The 20,397-nt window shown below is 36.8% G+C and overlaps 1 protein-coding gene across 2 annotated transcripts in view; it reads left to right on the top strand.

The window, feature by feature from the left end:
- Positions 1-20,397, top strand: part of EFCAB2 (EF-hand calcium binding domain 2) — a 129,608-nt gene that overhangs the window by 9,492 nt on the left and 99,719 nt on the right. Inside the window, exons 1-2 of one of the 2 annotated variants that reach the window (XM_061160213.1) lie at positions 7,083-7,250; positions 8,269-8,343. The exons of the other annotated variant lie outside the window; for it this stretch is intronic. Coding sequence (XP_061016196.1) covers positions 8,289-8,343 — 55 coding nt within the window. The 5' untranslated portion in view covers positions 7,083-7,250; positions 8,269-8,288. Of the gene's footprint in view, positions 1-7,082; positions 7,251-8,268; positions 8,344-20,397 lie in introns of those variants that run through there. 2 annotated transcript variants of the gene reach the window in all.

Below are 20,397 nucleotides of genomic sequence, written 5' to 3'. Positions count from 1 at the left end.
TCAGCATTATTTTTAATAGCTGCATTTATTATATTTATGAATTATATTTACCTAAGCTTTCCCTGACTATTGGATGCCACATTGTTTCCAAATTTTCTGTGCTATAAATAATGCTGCAGAATAATGCCGCCACGGTAAATGTTCAATGAATGTCTTGTATCAAGAATCTTTTGACACAGCTTTGATCCCCACCGTCTGTCCCCTTTGAAAAAATGACTTCATTCCTTCTCCTCTTTGTTGGTTCATACTAGTTATTTATGAGTTACAGAAGATAATCTCATTTCTAAATTCTATGAGTACTTATTGTGATCCTTTTTACTAATTACATTATTTTCTTTTAAAAATGGTTAATTGCCAGTCAGAGGTTATGATTCGGGTAAGATACATATTTGCTTATTGTTTGTCTATCCTACTACAGTGGAAACTTCATGAAGTCAGAGACTTTATTTCACTTACTATTAATTCCCTGGGATTTAGAATAATTATAGGGTTTATTGTAATCAATCTGTAAATCTTTGTTGATGTAATAAATGAACCAAGGGTAACATATCGAGTAAAGTAGTTTAGTGTCATTTTGCATGGTCTTTTCATGGGTAAATGTGTTTTTTGTTAACCTTCTAAAAATATTGAAAATAGTTCAGAGCTACCCTCATTACATTTGCAGAAGCACTCACATTGGAAATTACATTTTCAATCCAACTTCATTGTTTAAAATGCTAGAATGGCACTTCTGCTTCAACATGATGATTGAGGACACGTGTTTATTTTTGCCCTTCCTGAAATCCCACAGAATGACAGTAAAAGAATTAAAAAAAAAAAAAAAAAGGCATAGACTTACAAAGATAAAGAGAATAGGAGAGGAGATAATAGGGGTTTATAAAAAGACATTACTTGATATAATAATTTATTAAATGGATGGATGGGTGGCCACTAACTTAGCAGAACCAAAGAAAATAAACATAAGCCTGTTAAGGAGGGAGCCAAAAAGAAACAAACCAAGGGGAGCTGTGCTGTTGCTGCTAAGTCGCTTCAGTCGTGTCCGACTCTGTGCGACCCCACAGACGGCAGCCCACTAGGCTCCCCTGTCCCTGGGATTCTCCAGGCAAGAACACTGGAGTGGGTTGCCATTTCCTTCTCCAGTGCATGAAAGTGAAAAGTGAAAGTGAAGTCGCTCAGTCGTGTCCGACTCTTGGCGACCCCATGGACTGCAGCCTACCAGGCCCCTCCGTCCATGGGATTTTCCAGGCAAGAGTACTGGAGTGGGTCACCATTGCCTTCTCCTGGGGAGCTGTGAAATCCTGGTAATATTTAGAATTGGAGGCAGCAGCCACCTCTGATGGCCTGTGTGTGGAGTGAGACTAAATATGTGAGGTTTGGATGAAAGTCATAAGGCAAATGGTTGGATCTCTCATCCTTTGGAGTAACCAGGTGATAACTTCTGGAAATTTAAGTCAGAGAGATTCAGGATGCAGGGATGCCTGGCACAGTTGATGGTAGGGGGTGATGTGCCATTATTATTACCAAATTTGATATAGTAGCTGACTTTAACGTTTGTATTCAATTTAATAGTATCACATAGGTTAAATACTTCCGTTGTTGTTGTTCAGTTACTAAGTTTTGTCTGACTCTTTGTGACATACCATGGACTGCAACACAGTCCATGTCCTTCCCTGTCCTTCCCTGTCTCCCGGAATTTGCTTAGGTTCATGTCCATTGAGTCGGTGATGCTATCTAACCTTCTCATCCTCTGCCGCCTGCATCTCCTTTGCTTTCAAGCTTTCCCAGCATCAGGGTCTTTTCCAATGAGTTGGCTCTTCTCATCAGATGGCCAAAGTATTGTAGCTTCAACATCAGCCCTTCCAATGAATATTCAAGGTTGATTTCCTTTAGGATTGACTGATTTGATCTCTTTGCAGTCCACGGGACTCTCAAATACTTCTGAGTAGGATTCAAGATAATAAACCTGAAAAGTGGTAGTCTGTCTAATAGTATGTCAAAGAGATGGGGATTTGAAATTCTGTTAATTAAGATCTTCATTAGCTATAAGGAAAGGGAACTATGCAACTCTTTAATTGGTTAGTAGATTTGCATTGGTAACTATATTATAACATAGAATAAGCACTAAAGGCTTCAAAAGAAGAGTGAAAGGAATTTTAGAGATTAAAGAACTTCAGGTGAAATCAGTAAGTGAAGTTTCATAGAAACTGCAATATAATGAAATGAGAGGGAAAGTGTTTCAAATGTGACCAGTTTCAGTCACTTTATCTGCATTATCCTTCAACTGTACACTTTGGTGGCTGAACTGTATCTTATATCATCTAGAATTGTACCACCTTTGGCATCTTAAATTCAGATATTTTATTCTTGAACCGCCTTTTTATTCAGCACTGATTATTTTTAAGAATAATTTTGAATAATAATTTTGTAAAATAATTTAAAATTTACAGAAAAACTAATAGTGCAGAGAATTCCCACTTTCCCTTTACCCAGATAAATTTCAATATTTTGTCACATTTTATCACTCTCTCTCATACATATACATATAACCTGTTGTATGTATCTGTTATATATGTATATTCTTTACTTGAAACACTTAAGAGTAGTATGTTACAGTTGTGCCACTTTCTTCCTTAATACTTTTGCATATATTTCCTAGGAACAAAGATAATCTCTTATGTAAAATCTCTAAGAAGTTTAATTTAGATGCACTTAAAAAATTGAAGTGTGGTTGATTTATAGTATTGTGTTAGTTTCAGGCATACAGCAGTATTTTAGATATATATATATTTCTTTTTTTCAGATTATTTTCCATTGTAGGTTATTATAAGATATTGAACATAGTGCCTTGTACTATATACAGTAAATTCTTATTGCTTATCTATTTCATGTATAGTATTTTGTGTCTGTTAATCCCATACTCCTCGTTTATTCCTCCCCCCTACTCTTTCCTCTTTGGTAACCATTAGTTTGTTTTCTGTGTGTGTGAATCTGTTTCTGTTTTGTATATAGATTCATTTGTATTATTATTTAGATTCTACGTATAAATGATATCATATAATATTTGTCTTTTTCTGACTGAATTCAGTTAGTATAATATTCTCTAGGCCCATCCATGTTGTTGCAAATGGCATTCTTTTTAATGACCGAGTGATATTCCATTGTGTATATGTGTGTGTGTGTGTGTGTGTGTGTGTGTGTGTGTAACTCTGTTTTTAATTTTTAAAGAAACCTCCACAACTGTTTCCAAAAGTGTCTGTACCAATTTACATTCCCATCAACAGTGTAGGAGGGTTCCCTTTCCTTCACACTCCCTCCAGCATTTATTATCTATAGACTTTTTTGATGACAGCCATTAAAAAGTATGAGGTGATACCTCATTCTGGTTTTGATTCACATTAGTAATTAGTGATGTTGAGCATCTTTTCTTGTGCCTGTTGGGCACCTGCGTGTCTTTTTTGGAGAAATGTCTACTTAGGTCTTTGATTGGGTTGTTTCTTTTTTGATAGTTAATTGTATGGGGTGTTTATATTCTTGGCTATTACTCTTGTCAATCACATTGTTTGCAAATATTTTTTCCCAGTTCATAGGTTATCTTTTCATTTTGTTGAAAGTTTCCTTTGCTGTGCAAAAGCTTTTAATTTTGATTAGGTCATTCGTTTATTTTTGCTTTCATTTCTTTTGCCTTGGGAGACTGATCTAAGAAAATATTCCTACAATTTATGTCTGAGAATGTTTTGTCTATATTCTCTTCTAGGAGTCTCTTCATGGTGTCATGTCTTATATTTAGGTCTTTAAAACATTTTGAGTTCATTTTTGTATATGGTGTGATGGAATGTCCTAATTTCATTAATTTACAGGTAGCAGCCCAGTATTCCCAACACCACTTACTGAAGAGATTATCTTTTCTGTGTTGTATTTGATTGCTGTTTTGTTGTATATTAATTGACTGTAAGTATGTTCCATTCATCCATATATCTTTTTTGTGCCTACATTAGGCTGCTTTGATTATTGTAGCTTTGTAATAGTCTCTGAAGTGTAGAAGGATTATGCCTCCAGCTTTGTTCTTTTTCATCAAGATTGCTTCGGCAATTCTGGGTCTTTTGTGGTTCCATGTAAATTTTAGTGTTATTTGTTGTAGTTCTGTGAAAAATGTCATGGGTATTTTGATAGTGATTGTATGAGATCTATAGATTGCTTTGTGTGGGAAAGCCATTTTAACAATATTAGTTCTCCCAATCCAAGAGCATGGGAGATCTTTCCATTCTTTTAATAATTTTCAATTTCCTTCATCAATGTTTTATAATTTTCAGCATATAGGTCTTTCACCTCCTTGTTTAAGTCTATTCCTAGGTATTTCTTTTTGACATAATATTAAGCAGGATTATATTTTTGCATTCTATTTCTGATATTTCATCATTAGTATAAAGTAATGCAGCAAGTTTTTTTATATTAATCTTGTATCGTGCTACCTTGCTGAATTCATTTATTGGTTCTAATGGTTTTTGTGTGGAGAATTTAATGCCTTTGTATAGAGTATCTTGTCATTTGCAAATAGTGACAGTTTTATATCTTCCCTTCCAATTTGGATATGTTTTATTTTTTTCGTCTGATTGCTGTGGCTAGGATTTCCAATACTATGGTCAATAGAAGTGGGAAGAGTGGGCATCCTCCCTATTCATTTTTTGACTTCTTATATGACAGAGAAAATGGAAGTCATAAAAATAGGAGCTTCCTCAATTTGTTCATACATACATGTGCATCTACTGGATTATTGCAATAGCCTCTTAATAGTTTTACTTATTTTCATTTACCATGTTGAAAATCTGTTTATCTGGTGATGAATTCTTTGTCAAAAACCTTTCATGTTTCCCATTGCCTTAGTATGGTCTTAATTCTCTAATAGAGCAGACTGTGATGTTTTATTTCTCCAGGTTCTTCTCTAATCACAAGTCTGATAGGTGCCACCCTCCATGCCTTCTATATTGTACCATAATGAACAGTTTATTTGTTTTTTCCATAATCAAAGTTCTAAGCCTCTGTATATATTGTTTTCTCATCCTGAGCTTCCTTGAACAAATGGTATTGTTTAGTGATTTAGAACATGAAATTGATAGTAACTCTTTTTTTTTTTTTTGCTTTTATTGATTTTATTTTTTATTTTTGTTTTTGTCATTTTTAAGTGCTTGTCTTTTGTCCTCTTAGCTTTTGTTTCAGTTTTTTAAATTTTGTTTTCTGTTTAGGTTAGTTACTGGTTTTGATTTGGGGGCTCTTGTTTCTTTGGGTTACTTGTTTTTGCTTTCCTTTTTTTTTTGCTTGTTGGTTTGTTTTTTGGTTGCTTGGATTTGTTTTTGCTATTTGTCTAGGATTGTATTTGTGTGTTTGCTTTTTTGTTTGAGTGTTTGTTTTTATTTTTTGTTCTGTTTTATTTTTATCATTTGTTTTGGGCTTTGCTTGTTTTGGGAGATTTTGTTTTTGTTGTTTCTTTTTTGCCACACTGCAAAAACCCGACTTGGAGGGTCTTGGTTCCCAGGCCAGGGGTCAGGCCTCAGCCCCCATGATAGTGCCAAGTCTAAGCCACTGGACCACCAGAGAACTTCAGACCCCAGGGAATAGTAATCAGTGTGAGCTCTCCTGAAGGTCCTCATCTCAGCGCCAAGACCAGGTTCCACCCAACTGCCTACAGGATCCAGTGCTGGATGCCTCAGACCTAGCAATCAGCAAGACAGGAACAGAGCCCCACCCATCAACAAAAAATGAAACAACAGAAAAGTATGTCACAGGTGAAGAAATAAAGTAAAACCTTACTAGGCCAAGTAAATGAAGAGGAAATAAGTAACCTACCTGAAAAAGAATTCAGAGTAATAATAGTACAGATGATCCAAAATCTTGGAAATAGGATGAAGGGTATGGGCTGAGAAAATACAAGAAATGTTTAACAGGATGTAGAAGAAGTAAAGAACAGACAAATCGTGATGGACAGCACCATAACTAAAATTTAAAAATATACTAGAAGGCATTAACAGCAGAAAAACTGAGAAAGAATGGGTAAATGAACTGGAAGAGCGAACGGTAGAAATAACTGCTGCAGAGCAGCATAAAGGAAAAAGAATGAAAAAAAAAAAAAAATGAAGACAGTCTCAGAAACCTCTGAGACAGCATTAAATGTACTAACATTTAAATTATAGGGGTCCTAGAAGAAGACGAGAAAGAGAAAGAATGATAACTCTTTATGGATTTGAATTCCAGCTCTACCTCTTAATAACTGGATCTCAAAAGAGTTGGACATGACTTAGTGACTGAACAACAGCAACAATTTTAGGCTAGGTACATAACTATTTAACTTCTTTGCATGTTAAATGAGGAGTAAATTGGAAGCTACCTCATACAGTGGTAAAGCCTGTAGCAGAGAGTTTCACATGTATTAAGAGTTCTATACATTATATCACTAATTACTTACTGTGTCAGGCACTGTGATGGACATTGGAGAATAGAACATATTTGGGTCTTACCCTCTTAGAGATTATATACCATAGAGAAGAGAACCATAATTCAGTGATATTTAGGATAAGTTTGAAAAGTTCTAGAAGAGGGACCCCTGAGTTAATTTTTTTTTACTTCAGGGGCTTTGAGTGTGGCATTCCCTATTCCGAAAAACCTACTGTTGTGTAGTTGCTAAATTATGTCCAACTTGTTTGCGACCCTATGGACTGTTGCCCACCAGACTCCTGTATCCAGGGGATTTACTATGCAGGAATACTGGAGTGGGTTGTCATTTCCTTCTGCAGGGGTTCTTCCTGACTCAGGAATAGAACCCATGTCTCCTGCATTGGCAGGCAGATTCTTTACTGTTGAGTCACAGAGGAAGCCCCCCAAACCTACTAGTTTCAGCTAAAAGGACTGCAGATTCAAAAACCTGAATAAATAAAGGAGCATGGCTTACTAGAAATATTGAATAAGGGTCAGTGTAACTGGAGTGAAGAAGTGAGGGTGGGTGAGACTGTAAGACTGGTGTGAAATGGGGTTTATAAAGTAGCCTGAGACCACACCTATTAGATGACCAGGTCAGGGGTACTGACCTCTATCCAAGAGCAAGAGGAAGTCATTAAAGCCTTTTAACTAGGGAGATAATACAATTCAGTTTATGTTTTTAAGAGGTCCAAGGTCCCTTGCCTACACTGTGGCAGATTGGACCAGGGCAAGAGCAGGTGATGATGGTGTTATCTTGGACTGAGTGGTAGCTAAGGAAATAGGTAAGAAGGTTTTAGACCCTAGAGATTCTAAATTTCTTTGTAACTGGATGTTGAGATTTGGAGAAGAGGGTTAGGGATGAATTAACACCTCTCCATTTCAATTTCTGACTATTTCTTCATCTCTACTAAGTCTCACCCTCAAAACTGAGATGGGTGTCCCTCTTGTGCTTCTATAACACTGTCTACATACTTTGCTGAGTTTTAGCACATCTGCTATTATAGTTCACTGTAGCTGGTTTGTTTTCCTTTTAAATTAAAATGTATTTGTGGTACATGATCAATAAATATTTGATAAATGAAAGCACCTAGTAACATAAAGCTTGATCATGAGCGAATACCATACAGTATTTTTTTTTTTTTTTTACCATACAGTATTTTAAGCCAGGTGTTTTGCTGATATATTGTTTCTGGATCAAGCCATTTATAAAATAAGAATTCATTTAGAACTCCTCCCCCCAAAATGCCTTAATGGATTCTTAACATTTTTTTTTAAACAGCATATTTCTGGAATAGGTATTGGCATTATTTGGGTCAAATAGAACAATAACATAATTTATACTTCTAGTTAATTAACCTGGAATGCATTTCTTTATCTTCTTTGTTGTGTGTTTTAAACAGTTCTCATGATAAGGATTTCTCTTGGGGCTTTTTATTTTCTCTTAATTTATGTAGGTGGGGTTTTGAGTATCTAGTATTTAAATATATATACAGACATCTTAGCTTTAGAAGAAAACCCAGCTGTGATATTTAAAAACTTCTCTATTCTCCCTGGGTAGTGGGGCCAGTATTTGGTAGCTGGTGCTGAAATTGAAAACCCTTGATTACATCCTTGCCCTGGGACTGTGTCAGTGGCAACTGTCACTCAATGGGACAGAGGGAAAGGAAACGAAACAAAAACCTCTCTGTTTTCTTAGGCAGTTTGACATATATTTTGGTTAATATAGCTTCTTCTGTATTTATTATTAATTTCCTCTTTTGAGATTAAATGTTAAGTAGTTTTGGTTTTGGGCTTCCCTAGTGACTCAAGTGGAGAAGGCAATGGCTACCCACTCCAGTACTCTTGCCTGGAAAATCCCATGGACGGAGGAGCCTGGTAAGCTGCAGTCCATGGGGTCGCTAAGAGTCAGACATGACTGAGTGACTTCACTTTCACTTTTCACTTTCATGCATTGGAGAAGGAAATGGCAACCCACTCCAGTGTTCCTGCCTGGAGAATCCCAGGGACAGGGGAGCCTGGTGGGCTGCCATTTATGAGGCTGCACAGAGTTGGACACGACTGAAGTGACTTAGAAGCAGCAGCAGCAGTGACTCAGGTGGTAAAGAATCCACCTGCAATGCTGGAGACCTGGATTCAATTCCTGAGTTGGGAAGATCCCCTGGAGAAGGTCATGGTAACCCACTCCAGTATTCTTGCCTGGAGAATCCCCATGGACAGAGAAACCTGTGGGTTATAGTCCATGGGGTCACAAAGATTCGGACATGACTGAGCGACTAAGCATAGCAGTTTTGGTTTTGTCTTGGTGTGGTTTGATTTTAACTTGGTATAATAGATAATTTTTAGCCCTAGTATTTCTATTGCTGAAAAACAAATATGTCAAATTGTTGGCTTTGGTAATGTGTAATATGGAAAGAAGGAAAAAGGAATTATTGTGCAGTAATATAACTTGCCTCTATTTTATTATTGTATCAATATATTAATTTAGTTATATTTATTTTATAAAAGAGAAGTCTGCTGTATGCTTTTGTGACCTAGAAGGGTAGGAACAACTATGAATAATGTAAATAATATAAAATATATACATTTTATTTAGTATTTTTTAATCTTTTTTTTTTAACATTGATTTATTTGACTACACTGGATCTTAGTTGCAGCATGTGGGATCTAGTTCCCTGACTAGGGAATGAACCTGGACCACCCAGCATTGGGAACATGGAGTCTTAACCACTGGACCGCTAGCACAGTCCCTATTTAGTATTTTTAAAAAGATGATTTGCATATCTAACCCAATAATTAAAGTAATTACTAGTTCAAAAAATATTATTAGTGGAATACCAACAGATTCTAGTAAGGTTTATGACTTCATGAAAACCAGTGCAGGAAGCTCGGGCTTCCCTGGTGGCTCAGATGGTAAAGAAGCTGCCTGCAATGCAGGAGACCCAGGTTTGATCCCTGGGTCGGGAAGATCCCCTGGAGAAGGGAATGGGTACCCACTACAGTTTCTTGCCTGAAGAATTCCATGGACAGCAGAGCCTGGTGGGCCATAGTCCGCAGGGTCACAGAGTGAGCCACGACTGAGTGACTAACACACATACACAAACCAATGCTAATCATCCTGGGTGAAATCATTTAATAAAGTTTTTCCTTTTTTCTCTTTCATTACATTTCATGTAAATGAGTACAGTTGACCAGGGGTGCCACCCACAGCATAGTTGCGTATCTGCATATAATTTATATTTGGTCCTCCTTACATAGGTGATTCTCCCTTGTCCATGGTCTGCTTCTCAGATTCAATCAACTCTGGACCCTTGTAGTAGTGTGGTATTTACAGTTGAAAAAAAAATTGCATATACGTGGATGTGTGCACAGACTCCTGTTGTTCAAGGGTCAACTGTAGCAGAAAATTTAATTTCTCTCAATCAAATTTATATAACTTACTTTCTTGAGATACTAAGCAACTTTGCCCAAATTAGAAAAAAATAGTCTGATAATGGGTAACTTTTACTGAATATTACTGTAGTTCTGGTAGTAGCTTTCAAAACAACCTTGTGACATTAAGATAGTCTTGATACCTTTTTGCAGTTAAGAGAAACTCAGTATTGAGCAGTTAAGTTACCTGTCCAAAAGGTTACAGAGCTAATAATTGATGGATCTGATCTTTAAACCCAGGTAGTCTGATACTGTGCTGCAACCTAGAAATAGTGGCAGAACTTTTTCAAAGTAAGAAAAGTAAGAAGTTAGTAACTTTCTTATTTCTTAAAGCCATTCTTTATTTAGTTTTTCCTAATTTTTACCTAATGCTGTTTTCTGTTCCAGGATCCCACCTCTGATATTACACTGCATTGAGCTGTCATGTCTCTTTACCTTCCTCTTGGCTGTGACAGTCTCAGACTCTCCTTATTTTTCATGATCACTTTGACAGCTTTAAAGATTAATGGTCAGCTTTTTTGTAGAATGTCCCTCTCTTGGGATCCTGAAACACATACTACCTAGAAGTGACAAGAACTGATGAAGCCTATGACTTACTGAATTTGGAGTCTAATGGGGTTTGGGGAAGGACAACCTGGGGAACCCCATCAAGTGACTACAGCATTATGGGAAAGCATATGACACATTGAGGATACACTTTCTCCAGATCACTAGCCATTTCTTTGCTTCCAATTGAGTTTTCCTCCTAGCAACAAGAGTGATCTTTCTTGATTATAAATCTAGTCAGATACTCCCTACTTGATAAATCCTAGTTTGATACCTGTTGCCCTTAGAATAAAATACAAATTCCTTTAATGTGTGTTACTGAAAAAAAGCCTTAATAATATCGTCTCTCCCCACACTTTCTCTCAGTTCAGTTCAGTTCAGTCACTCAGTCGTGCCCAACTCTTTGCGACCCCATGAACCACAGCACTCCAGGCCTCCCTGTCTGTCACCAACTCCCGGAGTCCACCCAAACCCATGTCCATCAAGTCGGTGATGCCATCCAACTATCTCATCCTCTGTCGTCCCCTTCTCCTCCTGCCCTCCATCTTTCCCAGCATCAGGGTCTTTTCCAGTGAGTCAGCTTTTCGCATCAGGTGGCCAAAGGATTGGAGTTTTAGCTTCAACATAAGTCCTTCCAATGAACACCCAGGACTGATCTCCTTTAGGATGGACTGGTTGGATCTCCTTGCAGTCCAAGGGACTCTCAAGATCCTTCTCCAACACCATAGTTCAAAAGCATCAATTCTTCGGCGCTCAACTTTCTTTATAGTCCAACTCTCACATCCATACATGACTACTGGAAAAACCATAGGCTTGACTAGATGGACCTTTGCTGACAAAGTAATGTCTCTGCTTTTTAATACACTGTCTAGGTTGGTCATGACTTTCCTTCCATGGAGTAAGCGTCTTTTAATTTCATGGCTGCAATCACCATCTACAGTGATTTTGGAGCCCAGAAAAATAAAGTCAGTCACTGTTTCCACTGTTTCCCCATCTATTTGCCATGAAGTGATGGGACCAGATGGCATGATCTTAGTTTTCTGAATGTTGAGCTTTAAGCCAACTTTTTCCCTCTCCTCTTTCACTTTCTTCAAGAGGCTCTTTAGTTCTTCACTTTCTGCCATAAGGGTGGTGTCATCTGCATATCTGAGTTTATTGATATTTCTCCAGGCAATCTTGATTCCAGCTTGTGCTTCTTCCAGCCCAGCATTTCTCATGATGTACTCTGCATATAAGTTAAATAAGCAGGGTGACAGTGTACAGCCTTGATGTACTCCTTTTCCTATTTCTCTAGTTACATCCAATTATAAGGAAGTAAAGGAGCAAAAACTCGAACTTTTTCTCATGCTTTTTAGTTTATTTTCTAAAACTGTTACACAATTTTATTATTTTGAATTGTTTTTTAAGGAGGAGAAAAAAATTGAGCAAAGTTAGCACACAGGATATGATTTTGAAAAGCACATTTAAGAATTAGTTTCTAATAAATACCCATAAGAATGCATGGAAAATGGAGGGTACACAATAATTGAAAAGTGTTCCTATTTGTTGACACTCTTAAAAATGCTTCTAAGATTCTTATTTTATAAAAATAAACCTTCTATCAATATACAGTCTATTTTAAAAATATACAAGATACTCTGACATATATTACAGTCATTCTGTTATAAACATGTAGTTGTTCATGGAAATCAAAGGTGTAATTAAAAATCTTTAGACAAACAAAAGCCTGGGACCAGATGGTTTCACAGGTGAATTCTACAAAAAATTTAGAGAAGAGCTAACACCTGTCCTACTCATCCTTCCAGAAAATTGCAGAGGAAGGTAAACTCCTGAACTCATTCTATGAGGTAACTATCACCCTAATACCAAAACCAGACAAAGATGCCACAAAAAAAGAAAACTGCAGGCCATTATCACTGATGAACATAGATGCAAAAATCCTCAACAAAATTCTAGCAGACAGAATCCAACAACATATTAAAAAAATCATACATCATGACCAAGTGAGCATTATCCTAGGGATGCAAGGATTCTTCAGTATTCACAAATCAATCAATGTGATACACCATATTAACAAATGAAAGATAAAAACCATATAATTATCTCCATAGATGCAGAGAAAGTCTTTGACAAAAGTCAACACCCATTTATGATAAAAAAACTCTCCAGAAAGCAGGCATGGAAGGAACATACCTCAACATAGTAAAAGCCATATATGACAAACTGACAGCAAACATTATCCTCAATGGTGGAAAACTGAAAACATTTCCTCTAAAATCAGGAACGAGACAAGGGTGCCCATTCCCACCAATACTATTCAACATAGTTTTGGAAGTCCTTGCTACAGCAATCAGAGAAGAAAAAGAAATAAAAGAAATCCAGATTGTAAAAGAAGAAGTAAAACTCTCAGTGTTTGCAGATGACATGATCCTCTACATAGAAAACTCTAACGACACCACCAGAAAATTATTAGAGCTAATCAATGAATATAGTAAAATTGCAGGATATAAAATTAATACACAAGTCCCTTGCATTCCTATACACTAACAATGAGTAAACAGAGAAATTAAGGAAACAATTCGATTCACTGTTGCAACAAAAAGAATAAAATACTTAGGAATACATTTACCTAAAGGAACAAAAGACCTATACATAGGAAACTCTAAAACACTGATGAAAGAAATCAAAGATGACACAAATAGATGGAGAAATATGCCATGTTCATGGATTTGAAGAATCAATATAGTGAAAATGAGTATATTATCCAAAGCAATCAATAAATTCAGCACAATCCCTATCAAACTACCAGTGGTATTTTTCACAGAGCTAGAACAAATAATTTCACAATTTGTGTGGAAACACAAAAAAACCTTGAATAGCCAAAGCAATCTTGAGAAAGAATGGAACTGGAGGAATCAACCTGCTTTACTTCAGACTATACTACAAAGCTACAGTCATCAAGACAATATGGTACTGGCACAAAGATAGAAATATAGATCAGTGGAACAAAATAGAAAGCCCAGAGATAAATCCGTGCACCTATGGACACCTTGTCTTTGATAAAGGAAGCAAAAATACACAATGGAGAAAAGACAATCTCTTTAACAAGTGGTACTGGGAAAACTGGTCAACCACCTATAAAGAATGAAACTAGAATACTTTCTAACACCATACACAAAAATAAACTTCAAATGGATTAAAGATCTAAATGTAAGATGAGAAACTATAAAACTCTTAGAGTAAAACATAGGCAGAACACTCTCTGACATAAATCATAGCAATATCCTCTATGACCCACTTCCCAGCGTAATGGAATTAAAAACAAAAATAAACAAATGGGACCTAATTAAACTTAAAAGCTTTTGCACAATGAAGGAAACTATGAACAAAGTGAAAAGGCAGCCTTTAGAATGGGAGAAAATAATAGCAAACAAAACAACTGACAAAGAATTGATCTGCAAAATATGCAAGCAGCTCATGCAGCGCAATACCAGAAAAATAAACAACCCAATCCAAAAATGGGCCAAAGAACTAAACAGACATTTCTCTGAAGAAGACATACAGATGGCTAACAAACATGAAAAGCTACTCAACATCACTCATTATCAGAGAAATGCAAATCAAAACCACAATGAGGTACCATCTCATGCTGGCTAGAATGGTTGCCATCCAAAAGTCTACAAACAATAAATGCTGGAGAGAGTGTGGAGAAAAGGGAACCCTCTTACACTGTTGGTGGGAATGCAAACTGGTACAGCCACTATGGAGAACAGTGTGGAGATTCCTTAAAAAACTGGAACTAGAATTGCCATACAACCCAGCAGTCCCACTGTTGGGCATACACACTGAGGAAACCAGAATTGAAAGAGATACATGTACCCCAGTGTTCATTGCAGCACTGTCAATAGCTAGGACATGGAAGCAACCTAGATGTCCATCGGCAGATGGATGGATAAGGAAGTTGTGGTAGAAAAACACAGTAGAATGTTACTCAGCTATAAAAAAGAGCACATTTGAGTCAGTTCTAATGAGGTGGACGAAACTGGAGCCTATTATACAGAGTGAAGTAAGTCAGAAAGAGAAACACCAATACAGTATATTAACACATATATATGAAATTTAGAAAGATGGTAATGATGACCCTATATGCAAGACAGCAAAAAAGACACAGATGCAAAGAACAGACTTTTGGACTCTGGGAGAAGGCAAGGGTGGGATGATATGAGAGAATAACATTAAAACATGTATATTACCATGTGTAAAATAGATGACCAGTGCAAGTTCGATGTATGAGGCAGGGCACTCAAAGCTGGTGCTCTGGGACAACCCAGAACAGAGGGATAGGGTGGGGGATTCAGTATGGGGGGACACTTGTACACCCATGGCTGATTCATGTCAATGTATGGCAAAAACCACCACAATATTGTAAAGTAATTAGCCTCCAATTAAAATAAATACATTAATTTAAAAAATTTTAAAATGTGCTTGTTAACTAGTATTTCTGGTATTATTTCACCGTCTGACCATTTTATGAAAGTGCTCATTTTCACATATGGTCATTACATATTTTGCTAAGTGAGCATGCTATAAAAAGTAATATTTTTTAGAACACCTGCTGAATGTGACATTTCTGTGAAATTAAATGTTATTGCTAATATTTTCCCCAAGCTTTACAAAACTGCATCTACCTTACTGAAAACTTGCATATTATATTTTAGCTTTACTTAATTTTTGAGATAACATTTTTTATATTGAATTAGATGTAGCCATGAATTAAATAGGTGGAAATACTTGGATGATCAACCAAGCATTTTTTTTTTAAACTGCACTGTGCAGCTTGAGGGATCTTAGTTCCTACCAGGTATCAAATCCAGTCCACAGCAGTGAAAGTGCCCAGTCTTCACCATTGAACTGTCAAGGAATTCCCAAGCATTTATTCATATATGCTAAAGTTATAGTTTAAACATATTCTGTAGCAAGAGATTTATTATTTCCAGAGTACATTTGTCACATTTATGAATTATGACTTTACTTTTCTGTTGATATGCCTAATAAAGAGTTAAATTTGATTGAGACTTTATGCCTTGTGAATGAGGACTGAGTATGGATTCTTTTTTTTAAGAGCTATATGAACATATTTTCCACCATTTTTAATGGTGGTCTTTTTAATGCACCATTAATTTCATGGTGCACCATTTTAAGTGTAATGCTTCTTGAAAACAAAAACAAAAATGAGTGATTAGTCACATAGTCAGTCAGTTCAGTTGCTCAGTTGTGTCCAACTTTTTGCGACCCCATGAATCACAGCATGTCAGGCCTCCCTGTCCATCACCAACATCACATAGTAGAGGACGATAAACCAAACCTTGATCCACAACCACATAAGCACATTTCAGAGGGGATTTTCGCATTAGTTGAGAGGGCTAAATGACTTCTAAATTTTCTTTCAGTTCTTGATTCTGAGATTTTCAACTGACTTTTTTTTTCTCTACTAGCCTAAATATGTGATCAGCCAAACGTTTTGGAAATTTCTCAAAAATTTGCATAAAACCATAATCTGTATGTTAATAACTAATGAACCAACTAATGGACCAACTTAAGCTTGTACCAACTTACAATAATGTTATATAGACATGAATTCATAGAAGTACTTTGATTACCAAAATCATTTAAACAATTAGTGATAGTACATTTGATCACATTACATTTAATTTTGATATACTTTGAGGCTAAAAAAGGTCTGTTTATTAAGACATAATTATTTCCTCAAGTATCTCATTTGTTACATTCTAATCCTCAAGATTTTTTCCTGATGGAAAAAATGTTTTTTCATCAGGCATTATTTTAATTGTTTTGAAATACTTCGTTGTTTTTCCATCAGGCATTATTTTAATTGTTTTGAAATACTGATTTAATCAGTATAAGTTGCCAAATATTAATATTTTTGGCATACATTCACATCCATTGTTGCAAAGACATATTCTTGTACTTTCATTTTAAGTAGTTTATATTTTCTTCTGACAACAGTAAAAACTTTTTAAAGCTTCCATTAGGCTGTTAACGTGGAAATAGGTTATATAGCTTTCTGACTTGTTACCATGGTATTTTAGCCAAATATTATGAGACTGGGTCTTATATTTTGGCAATGATATACACAATCTGGCTTTTTGTATTTTGAAGATGAAGAATCTAAATAAACAAAAGAAGTCAAGGATACTAAAAGAGGAAAATGTGATGCTTTAGTTTGGTTTTAGCTTCTTGATTGGCTTAACTACCTGGAACCTTTGATAGTGGTATTCAGAAGGAGTGTTAGAATTGTTAAGCTTGTTTTATTGTCTAAAATATGTATGCCCTTTATTATTTTTTAAAATTTTATTTATTTTATCTTTGGCTGTGCTGGGCGTTTGTTGCTGTGCACGGATTCTCAAGTGCTCTGAGCAGGGGATTCTCTTTAGTTGCAGTCTCAGGCTTCTGTTTATGGTGGCGTCTCTTGTTGCGGAGCACAGGCTTCTCTAGGTGCTCGGACTTCAGTAGTTGGAGCTAGCGGGTTCCAGAGCACTGGCTCAGTAGTTGTGGTGCTTAGTTGCCCCATGATGTGCACTTTAATTTTATAACCAGCAAGACATTTGAACTAGGATGAAGTGTATTTATTACTGTTTGTGTCTATTCTACCCAGGGGCTTTGCAGGTGCCACAGTGAAAAAGAATCCTCCTGACAATGCAGGAGACCCAAGAGACATAGATTAGATTCCTGGCTCAGGAAGAGTCCTCTGGAGAAGGAAATGGCAACCTACTCCAGTATTCTTGCCTGGAAAATTCCATGGACAGAGGAATCTGGCAGGTTACAGTCCATGGAGGTGCAAAGAGTTGGACAGGACTGAGCTACTGAGCATGCATGCATGCTACTCTATTCAAGATTTGTTTTTCTTACTAGTTTTGAAATATCATAGGCAGCCTGTACGGTAGGTACTATTTTCTTCTTGAGCTCTGGGTTTACTCTTTCAGGTAGCATTCTCAGCTACCAATTATGATTGTTGGAGTCTGCCAGAGTAATTGCATTAAAAAAAATCAACCTTGCCTTATTTTAAGCTATTTAAATAATAGACTCATCAAAGGTTTTAAATTGTTTTTCTCCATAAGACTTCATTCATGTTAGTCTCATCAGTTCGAATAGTCTTGATCCTGTGATACAATATTTTGAAACAGAAACTTATGTAAGCTCAGATTTAACCATAATAATTAGTATCTAATACATGTGTGTACATTCTCAGTCGCTAAGTTGTATCTGACTCTTTGGAGCCCATGGACTATTGCCCACCAGGCTCCTCTGTCTATGGGTTTTCCCAGGCAAGAATACTGGAGTGGGTTGCCATTTCCTCCTCGAGGAGATCTTTCGGACACAGGGACTGAACCCACGTCTTCTGCAGCTCCTGCATTGGCAGGCAGATTCTTTACCACGGAGCCACTTGGGAAGCCCATTTAATGCATATATAGCACAAAGTTCTGGAGATAGACGATGATAACTGCATAGTAATATAAATGTACTTAATATCACTAAACTGTATGTATACTTAAAAATGGCTGTAGAAATTTTCATGTTGTGTGTGCTGCAAAGTCGCTTCAGTCGTATCAGACTGTGTGACCCCATAGACGGCAGCCTACCAGGTTCCCCCATCCCTGGGATTCTCCAGGCAAGAACACTGGAGTGGGTTGCCATTTCCTTCTCCAATGCATGAAAGTGAAAAGTGAAAGTGAAGTTGCTCAGTTGTGTCCAACTCTCAGCGACCCCATGGACTGCAGCCTACCAGGCTCCTCCGTCCATGGGATTTTCCAGGCGAGAGTACTGGAGTGGGGTGCCATCGCCTTCTATACATGTTGTGTATAGTTTGTTATAGTAAAAAAATAATGGCATCATCCTGATAACTTTGGTTCCTGGAGGAGGGCATGGCAAACCACTCCAGCATTCTTGCCTGGAGCATCCCCATGGACAGAAGAGTCTGGTGGGCTATAGTCCATGGAGTTGCAAAGAGTTGGACATGACTTAGCAAGTAGACATGTGTAAGTCTGGTTAATGATTTGTTGTTGTTGAGTCACTAAATTCTGTTTGACTCTCTGTGACCCCATGGACTGCAGCACCCCAGGCCTCCCTGTCCCTGACCATCTCCCAGAGTTTGCTCAAGTTCATGTCCACTGAATCAATGATGCTATCCAACCATCTCATCCTCTGCCGCCCTCTTCTTTTGCTTTCAGTCTTTCCCAACATCTGGGTCTTTTCTAATGAGTTGACCCTTAGCATCAGCTGGCAAATTATTGGAGCTTCAGCTTCAGCATCAGTCCTTCTAATGAGTATTCAGTGTTGATTTCCTTCAGGATTGACTGGTTTGATCTCCTTGCTGTCCAAGGGACTCTCAAGAGTCTTCTCCAGTACCATAGTTCGAAAGCATCAGTTCTTTGGCGCTCAGCCTTTTTTATGGTCCAACTCTTACATCTGTACATGACTACTGGAAAAACCAAAGCTTTGATCATATGGACCTTTGTTGGCAAAGTGATGTCTCTACTTTTTAATATACTTTGTAGGTTTGTCACAGCTTTTCTTCCAAGGAGAAAGTGTCTTTTAATTTCGTGGCTGCAGTTAACCATCTGCAGTGATTTTGGAGCCCAAGAAGATGAAATCTGTCGCTATTTCCACTGTTTCCCTGTCTATTTGCCATGAAGTGATAGGACCAAATGCCATGATCTTAGTTTTTTGAATGTTGAATTTTAAGCCACCTTTTTTTCTCTCCCGTTTCACCTTCATCAAGAGCCTCTTTAGTTCCTCTTCACTTTCTGCCCTTAGAGTGGTATTATCTGCATATCTGAAGTTGTTGATATTTCTCCCAGCAATCTTGATTCCAGCTTGATTACATTTGTTAATGATAACCTTTGTTAAAATGTGTAAAGAATTTAGATTATTGCCTGATCCATATTAATCGCTTCATACATATATATCCAGTAATATATAAAAACAATTATATGCTGCAAATAAGTAGGATTTATCCCAGGTATGCAAGACTGCTTCAACATTCAAAAGTCATTTAATGTAACTCATCAACAGTGTAAAAAAGAAAAATCACGAATTCCTAGTAGACTAGTAATAGAGGGAACTTCCTCCACTTGAGAAAGAGCATCTACAAAAATTTAAAGTTAACATCAGACTTAATGGTGAGAAATTTGAGACTTTCCCACTAAGATCAGGAACAAGGCAAGAGTGTCCTATCTAGTCACACCCTTTCAACAAGATACAGTAAGTAATAGAGCTATGGTCTGAATTTTTGAACACCAGACCATATGTTGAAATCCTAACTCCCAAAAGTCATGTTATTAGTAGGTGGAATCTTTGGCAAGTGGTTAGGTCACGAGGATGTAGCCCTCATGAATGGGATTACTGCCCTAATAAAAAAGATCGTGCGGAGGTCCCTACCATCTTCCACTATGTGAAAATACAATGAGAAGTCTGTAACCTGAAAGAGAGCCCTCACTCAACCGTATTGACATCCTGGTCTCAGAATTTCAGCCTCCAGAACTGTGAAAAATAAGTTTCTGTTGTTTATAAACTACCTGCTCTGTGATACTTCGTTACAGCAGCCCAGTATCTTAGCCCAATAGACTAAGACAGCTAAGCAATGATACAAGAAGAGGAAATAAGAGTTCAGATTGAGAAAGACTGCCTTCACAAACATGATAAAAATTGCATTAATTGGCATTTTAAAAAATTTTAGTAACTTTTTAAAAAAATTACTCTATTCATTAGAATAAGAGGAATGTTTACTTACATAATTATCTAAAAATTATAATATCCCTTCCATCTTTTTAAAATAGCAGCTTTATTGAGATATAATTCACATACCATCTAGTTCACTCTTTCAAGATATACAGTTCAGTTGTTTTTAATATATTCATAGATATGTGCACCCAT

The sequence above is a fragment of the Dama dama genome, chromosome 14, assembly GCF_033118175.1.
Source record: "Dama dama isolate Ldn47 chromosome 14, ASM3311817v1, whole genome shotgun sequence".
NCBI lineage: Eukaryota > Metazoa > Chordata > Mammalia > Artiodactyla > Cervidae > Dama > Dama dama.
Note: the sequence above shows the minus strand (reverse complement) of the source record. Positions and strands in the feature narration are given on the sequence as shown.